Here is an 8,399-nt window from a genome sequence, read left to right on the forward strand (position 1 = left end):
CGTTTTTATAATGTTATTTATTATTACAAATATATTTTACAAAAAAACAGGACTATTTTAGCATTTTAAAGAAAAGATTTGCAATTAGTTAATATTCTGACGTAGAACCTATGACGTAACGTGTGACGCATTTATCGCACGTTCCACCGAATTCGTTCGATTTCGTATTGCCGGCCCCATCTTGAAATAGAAAGTTTTCTGGAAATTGCGGGTTATTTTTCCCTCCATTTCAAGATTTTTCGTAAATGTTTAATTACATAAACCCGAATAACGCAGGCAATGTAACGTTTTTTTATTTATAAGCGATCGAAATTAAATAATTGTCGATAGAATATTAAATGTAAAAGTCTTAAATTTTTATTTAAAATATTTAAGATTGTTTTCACTTAGCATCGAATTAAATAATCTGATTATAAATAATATTCGCTTGTATATCGTGTGTTGTATAGTGTTTTCAACGAAACAATAAATGTAATGTAACAGAAAATGATTTTAATATTTAATTAATTAATTAGTTAATGAATCATCTTGATGTTTTCTATTCTTAATAATTAAATTCTTAAATTATTCTAGGAAGAAGTATCGTTCTTCNTTAAATTTTTATTTAAAATATTTAAGATTGTTTCCACTTAGCATCGAATTAAATTATCAGATTATAAATGATATTCGCCTTCGTATTGTCTTATATTCTTTTGAATGAAACAATAAATGTCCTGTATTTAAAATGATTTTAATTTAAATAGCTAATGAATCATTTCGATCTTTTCTATTCTTAATATTTAAATTCTTAAATTATTCTAGGAAGAAGTATCATTCTCAAGTTTTATAATTCACTTTCCAAAGAGACAGGGAATCATTGTAAAAACTTCTTGTGCTCAAAAAATTAACAAGAAGCAAAACAAAGGAAAGGTAAGACTTTTTTATTTTCATTCTAATTTGTTATGTATTCTGTACATTAATGCACTAGAAAATGGCATATAAAAGTTTAGAATCCTCATTGATGAATCTAAGAATTTATTGTAGTAGAATGATGTTTGAATAATAATTTTATTCATTTATGCCATTTAGAATAATATGAATTACAATTTTACTTAGAAAAATTAATTTATTGTTAAAAAAACAGAACTTTACAACTTATGTATTATTTATTTCAATGATACAGATAAATTTTAAAAAACATGTTGAACACACTGCAAAAACAATCCATTCAAACTTCACACTAATGCACTTGATTGGTTAGGTACCATTGGCAAAACTCCAAATTATCTAAAATTATTAGGTAGTCCTCTCAGCTGTGGACAATTATATTTCTATCTCTATACTAGCTGTTTCTATACTTTCCTGCTGACAACACATACATCTCTCGCTGTATGATGGGCTGGTGTAGCTTGCCTGCCTTGTTGGTTGTACCCAGAGAAGATAATGTCTGCTTCTTCTTTGTGTGGTGATGTTGACCAATGTAATCTGCTCCATCATACTATTTGCCCATTTATTTATCACCTTGTAGAGTGATGGAATTCACTCTCTGTGTGGCAAGGTTATGTGACAAAATAAAGAGACAGGTCTGGAGGATCGAACCCTCTTGAAAGAAGTAATATCTAAAGGTTGAGAGTGATTCGGAGTCAGGGTCTGTGGTCTCCCACTAAACACAAAATGAAATTAACCCCAAACCTTGAAAAGCACCACAAGGACTTTTTTAAACTCTCTGTATATGCTTCAAAAGGAATAATTTCAAGTCTTTTAAACAGGTCTCTGAAAACTCAACTTTATAAAGATGATCATTTCCTGATAACTCCACTAGCTCTCTTTGATACTTTCTCTAACAATTGAAGGAAATACTGTGCAGAAGGTTAATGCTGACCTCAAGAATAGTAGTAATGGGGCAATGTATACTCTACCAGTGCCAGTAGTACTTTCTGAAGTTGACTTTTGTTAATCAATTTTTCAGCTAATCAACTTTACTGAATAGTGAAAAAATTTTGAATTCCTAGTTTGTTGCTCATATGACTAATGCTTTAAGAATTCGTGAAAGTTCATTGTATGAAAACTTTCATCAATCTAAAATGGACCTTATGCTGAAATTCCCTGGTATAGAAAAAAATTGATGGAATCGGAGAATTGAATGACAGGAGTTGGGAAGTGTCAAGGTTGTCCACCAAAAAGAAACTGCTGAAAGACCTGTCAAATCAAGGTACTGACTTTAGAGTTTTTTTTGAATGGGTTGATTGGATAGTTGGTTACATACTACATATTCAGAATGTTCTGGAAAGATCCCAAAAAACAAACACTGAAAGACATATAAATAGTTTTGTGATCAATACTAGGGAACTGCCAAACAAGAAGATAACAGAAATGATACTGGGAAGTTACATGAAGGAAGAGGAAAACAGAGAGTCTCAGTTCAATGCATCCTTACCATACTGTAGTTATGGTTCTTCAGTAATTTAAAGTAAGTAATGTCATCAGACAAAAACACTGAAGGGAAAAAAAACATCATGGTGGAGGTGTCTCCTAGTCTGTCAATGATTTTAAAAGTTAATTCCAAGATTGAAACGAAATTCAAAATCCTTAATGAGATCCTTAATTATTGATTGCTGGAGTGTGAGCATTTGTCAAACCATCAATCCATAAATGATGGAATAAAAGTGGCATTATTTCACCTGACCTGGATGAGAAAGGAAATTCAGCAGAATCAGGGATTCAGGCAGTACAGATGTTGCTGTGAAGACTGGCATTCATTGAAGCATTCACTTTGTCGGAGTAAACAAGAATTTGTTTGTTTTGTTACTCTCTAACAAAAATAAGTTCTAAATGATTGAGATAGAGTATATTGAGATTAAGAGTAGCTAATATGCAAATAAGTAATATTTCTTTTAGCTAAATTTGGGACATTGATTAAACTCAGTTTACAGCTAAAAATTACAAAATGCAATCATATAAGAGCGTAAATTTTCAAACAGTTTATTAAAGACTTTAATAATGCAATAATACAAACTATACCAGTCAAGACAAAAAAGTCATATCACACAATCAGTTAATTCCAAAATATTTTTATTATAGAGTTATTCTTTGCATAAATTCTGAGAAGGATATAATGTATTTACCTACTTTTAATTATCTTTTGTAATTACTGTTTATGTATTATTATTGATATAATGTTAATGATTATAATTATAAAGTCTGTGTGTGTTCACACACACACATAGCTTTGGTGTTGTATTTATTGGATTTAGATTTTTTAAACCTTAAAATTAGATAGTGTAATCGCAAATTCTGCTAATACTCCTAAACTTTTTGCATTCACAAAGAGCCATAAATCAGGCAAGACTATATGAACTGTAATGCCATGCTGCGTACTTGCCTTTTAGAAAATGCTATTCATAATCTATTTAAAGATTATTTAAAAACCTATAGATTATCCATCAGTAAAACAGAGCAAACAATTGATGATTTGTGATAGACAACTTACAGGAGATGTTTATATTACAGTCTTAGTCTTTATACTGTACCTGTGTTCCACTTAATACAAATTACAACAAATTTTTGCCCTGTTAGACATTTATTACATAAAAGCAATAAGCAAGTCATTGCAAATTTATCCTGAATTTAAGCACATACTTCATGCGATTCCTCTTCTTTCACTATGATTACAAGACATATGTTCAAAAGACAGGACACCTGTGGATAGCCTCTTGTCTGGGGTCCTTTGTCAGATATATTATTATTGGAAAAATGATTTTATCAACTCTACCATGTATGCTTATGTGCAAAAGATATGTGGAAGATATCTTTATTATATGGAAAACAAAANGTTATTTTTAAATTAAAATCTCATAACAGCCGAGAAAGTTACGCAACTCATTGATAGATATTTTTCTCTGTTTTGTTCGATTCTCACATAAATATATATTTCTCACGGATTGAAAAAAAATTTCTGTTTTATTTAAGATTACAAATAGTTCGCTTATAATTTTGAATTATAACAAAAACTTGTTTCAAACTTTCACTTTTACGACATACTCGTTGTTTTTTACTAAATTAATTCAATTACAGAAGCTTACTTGAAAGCCAAACAGACATTTGGGGATTTAAATATTTTAGTAAATAATGCAGGAGTTTCTCAAGAAAATAAGGCTGTGGATATTAATTTGGTAAGTCCGAACACTTTTCATTCTTTAAAACTTCATTGAGTAGTTACGAGATGAATTTTATAATTAAAAATTATTGTAGAATGGCGTGATATATGGTTGCAACATTGCATCAAAATACATGGGGAAGAATAATGGAGGAAATGGGGGCGCTGTTGTTAATGTTGCTTCTATGGCAGGTATTTAAGAATTTTGCATTTTCCTTTCGTACATAAACGTGTACTGTAAATTAATTCAAATACATTTTTTTACTTATATCAGCTCTCAGACCTTTTACACTACCAATCTATTCAGCAACTAAAGCCGGTGTAGTTATGTTTACAAGATGTCATGGAGTAAGTGAAGTCGTTATAATATGATAATATGTTTATTTATTTAAAGCAGTTTAGAAGAAAATACTCAGAATTATCAACGTTTTCACATTTTTTTTTAAATTGCAAAACTTTGTTGTATGGCAACAATAAAAATGGCGCAATACGTATAGGATGTGTTGAGAAAAATGTTTCCTGGCAACACTTTTATAAGGAAAACTGGTCCCTACTTCGGTGTTATTTATGTGAAGGAAACCCAGAAATCATATCGCCAGTCTGTTAGATTCTACTATTCAGATTTATTCCACTTGATCTCTGGTGGGCACTGTTAAATTTTGGAGACATCAAAATTATTTAAATTTCAATTTAGATTTACGATAATTATAAAATACAAAATAATATATATATTGTATTATCTATTTAAATTGATGCTGTATTACTGCATCAAAGTTTTAAGACTGGTAACGAATGTTCTTTTTTGGATGGAATTAGAATGATCGGATCGCAACACACGAGCGATAATGCCAAGAAAAATGTTTTTAAAGGAAGATTCCCCTAGAAGATTTTTCTACGGGAAACTGGCTTCTCTTTAGGTTTCTTAGATGATAACCTGAGAAACTCCATGCGATCAGCCTGTAGTTCGAGAGGAAATCTGCGAACTACCTCTGTTCAGTGGAGTTATCCACTCGACCACTAAAGGCATTACACTATTTTTTTTCCGAAAAAACGTGAGAATAAAAAAAATTCAAAATGAAATGCTCCTTGCATTCTGAAATTTTTATCTGAAAAGTAAATTATACAATCAATATACTTGAAAGATAAATTAATGCTTGATACTATAAAAATTTAATAGAAATAGGACAATTATAATTAAAATGTAGCTTTAGTAACTCTTTATACAAAGTCTTATTGGGATAATCTCAACCGAATTTCTTGAGTATATGATTTCGATTTTTGAAGGAAACATTTTACTTCTATTTTTTATTTATTTATTTATTACGCATACTGGATACACTCCTTGATGCGGGGAGCAAAGCCATCTCCCAAAGAACAAAACAGTTCGATACAATGAACACACACATAAGATCACAAACAGATCATACAATAATAAATTAAATAAATAACAATTTAGATATAAATTAAAGATCTAAAAGTCAAATGTAATAATTAGTTAAAGTTTAAAGTTAAAGTTTGGGAGCATCTGTCAATAAAATTCAAAAAACCAATAAATAAAAATAAAAACCAAAAATAAGCAAATTGCTTACCTATAAAAAAGAAATAAGTTAATAACGAAGATACAGCACTGACAGATGCTCCCAAACTACACCAGCGACAAGGCTAAATTTATAGTAGAGGAGTCACGCCCCCTAAAACAAAAGATCAACAGATTTTCTTAGAAAACAAAACACTTTAAATTGATAACATGGTACCGATATAATTTTAAGAAATAAAGACCTGGTAAGAACTTCACAACCGAAAATTTCTGCACGTAGCACTTTAAGACGCTCACATTTAGCCAAAATATGCCAGGCATCCACAATTTCTTTCTCAACACAAAAGTCACACGATTCTCTCGAATAATTATTTAAAAAATTTAATGAATTACACCTAGCCTGTATAAATAAAGACAAAATATTAAGGGAAACGTCTTGATTATATAAAGAATTATCAAAAAAAGTAACATTTAAATCCTTATACCAACAATTATATACGCTATTATTTATTTTTTCATTAATATTATATAAAAAATTATCAAAAATGTTTACAAGGAGAAGAGACCAGTCCATTAAATTCAAATCATCATTAATAAGATTAATACCATGAGTATTACAGGTATCAATAAAATGACGTGTCCAGTCTATAGACTTTTTACCAAGTATAAATTTCAAGCAAACCTTACTCAGACGATATTCGTCTAATGGTCTATTCCGTATGCATTACATTAATAAGAGAACTCATGCTAGATTATTGATGAATAAAATTATTCAGTTAGGGAGGTCTGCCAAATTACGTAATCTGACTGATTATTTATGTTTATTGAAAACATTTTACTTCTAAATTCAATGATAGAGCAAAATTTTACGCTGCAGTCCCATTAATGTGCATACGTTTTCTAACGCTTCCCTTAATGCTATACGTTTACATGTTTTCTAACAAATTTGGATATAATGGAGTCGCAAAACATTTGGTCCGACGAAAATCCACACGTTCACCATCAACTTCCATTATACTCACCAAAGTGTTTGCGTTTTCACAGCATCCTTTATTATTGGTCTACATTCTTTTTAAGAAAATTAAATCTGGTCAACGATATGTTTTGCTAATGCTTCTAGACACGTTTATTGGATCGTAATCCCTGTGACTTCGTCGCAGGTCAGTTGCATACCGTTGTTGATTGTGCAGCAAATTGAGGTTTTGGAGCTTCGAGATGGAGGAGGATCTACCATATCTTTCATATATTCCATATTCCACTGCTGCAATTTAAATAAAATAATAAAAATTACAAAATTAGTTAGAAAACTTATGAAATATGCATATCAAAGAAACTGAAGAGTCAAATTTTGCCTTTGTAAATTTGGCCAAACCCACGACAAGTGTAATTAAAAAGGCCCTTTTAGTGCCCACAGGAAAGAAAGACTAAAAAATGGAGAGTGCTGTGACTACATGCGACTGTTATGTGTCGAATACACTGTTAAGGACAGATTGTGAATACAATTTGTTTCTTATAATTTGCAAATATTTTTATATTTTGTTATTGTCTCGGCCGTTGTATTTATTAATTATTTATTAATGTTTACATTTAATTTTACTTTATGGTATTCTTCCGTATGTTGGGATGTTTATCATCATCTTATATGTTACATTGTATAAAATTTGGCGTCAGTTTCGGTCGGTAACAGCAACTATTACTTTGAATAAACTGCATTATTTTCAATTGACTACTTATTTGATAATATAATAAAGAATGTTTTATGGTATAAGAAAATTATATATTTATATTTTACATTAGCAGTTAAATTACGAAAAAAGCGGAGTTAAATTCACCTGTGTATGCCCTAGTGCTATAAACACCGAAATGCTGAAAAATGTCTTAACATCAGGAGGGGAAAAGATGAGAGAATTTGTCAAAAGAAATCCTGCAATAGAGTAAGTATTAATCGTGATATTTAAAGAAATAATAAAATGAATAATAAATATATAAAGTAAATTCATTGAGCTGCAATTTGAAAAAAAATTGTATCAATAGATCTATAACTTCCTATTGTTGTCTGTCTTTGCTTACTGTTGTGAACGAAGTTAGATAGATGAATTGTGAGAGCAGATGTGTAAATCGTAGGGGCAGGAGGCCCCGATTAACTATTCAGGAATTTCTAGTTTGCACCGAAAGTCACATTATTTCAATTCAATTAATTTAACACTCCTTCACTTTACATTCTGCATTCTACATAAAAATTATGCATATGTAAAGATTTCATTTAAGAAGCTGCAAGCTTCTCGAATAAGGAAACACTTCCAAAATTTCAATGTCAGTTTTTATTATTAAGTTAAGAGTAGAATTCTTTGAAATTCACAAATACTCAGAAAATTTTAAGTCCTTATTCTAATTAATAATGATATAATTAATTTTCAGACCAAGTGAAGTGGCAGAAGCAATTATTCAGCTCATCGAAGAAGGAAAACCAGGAGCAGTTATGACTGTTATTAAAGGAGAGAAAAATGAATATGTCAAATTTACAGATAAAATGTATATAAAATAGTATTAATTTTGCAGACATTTTAATCATTATTGATTATAGTACATTTTGATTTGGATTCACTAATTTTCAATGGCATTAAATCTGTAAATTTTAAGGCAATAAATAAATCTTAAAAAGCTCTATTAAAGTATTTTTAATAAACTTGAACTTCGGAGACATCATTAATATAAATAATTTTAATC

At 29.8% G+C, this 8,399-nt stretch overlaps 1 protein-coding gene across 2 annotated transcripts; it reads left to right on the plus strand.

Annotated features, from left to right (window-relative positions):
• The first annotated feature begins 4,025 nt into the window (after window positions 1-4,025).
• On the plus strand, window positions 4,026-8,339 carry LOC111640795 (15-hydroxyprostaglandin dehydrogenase [NAD(+)]-like). Of its 2 annotated transcripts, none has more exons than XM_023386855.1 (5): window positions 4,026-4,151; window positions 4,231-4,327; window positions 4,410-4,483; window positions 7,473-7,606; window positions 8,091-8,339. In XM_023386855.1, exons 2-5 carry the CDS (start codon window positions 4,270-4,272, stop codon window positions 8,215-8,217), a joined length of 393 nt encoding a protein of 130 aa, XP_023242623.1. In that variant the 5' UTR covers window positions 4,026-4,151; window positions 4,231-4,269; the 3' UTR covers window positions 8,218-8,339. The 2 variants fall into 2 exon arrangements, with proteins under 2 accessions (XP_023242623.1, XP_023242622.1); XM_023386854.1 differs by having other exon boundaries at window positions 4,030-4,151; window positions 7,470-7,606.
• Window positions 8,340-8,399: the final 60 nt, after the last annotated feature.

The sequence above is a fragment of the Centruroides sculpturatus genome, unplaced genomic scaffold, assembly GCF_000671375.1.
Source record: "Centruroides sculpturatus isolate CEXI.00-Female unplaced genomic scaffold, Cexi_2.0 scaffold1349, whole genome shotgun sequence".
NCBI classification, from domain to species: domain Eukaryota; kingdom Metazoa; phylum Arthropoda; class Arachnida; order Scorpiones; family Buthidae; genus Centruroides; species Centruroides sculpturatus.

Bases quoted from the DNA above. Each gene is read 5' to 3' on its own strand.
- LOC111640795 (XM_023386854.1), top strand. From the start codon at position 4,270: ATGGGGAAGAATAATGGAGGAAATGGGGGCGCTGTTGTTAATGTTGCT. The intron at 4,328-4,409 runs GTATTTAAGAAT...TACTTATATCAG, and splicing joins TAATGTTGCTTCTATGGCAG to CTCTCAGACCTTTTACACTA. The intron at 7,607-8,090 runs GTAAGTATTAAT...ATTAATTTTCAG, and splicing joins AAAAGAAATCCTGCAATAGA to ACCAAGTGAAGTGGCAGAAG.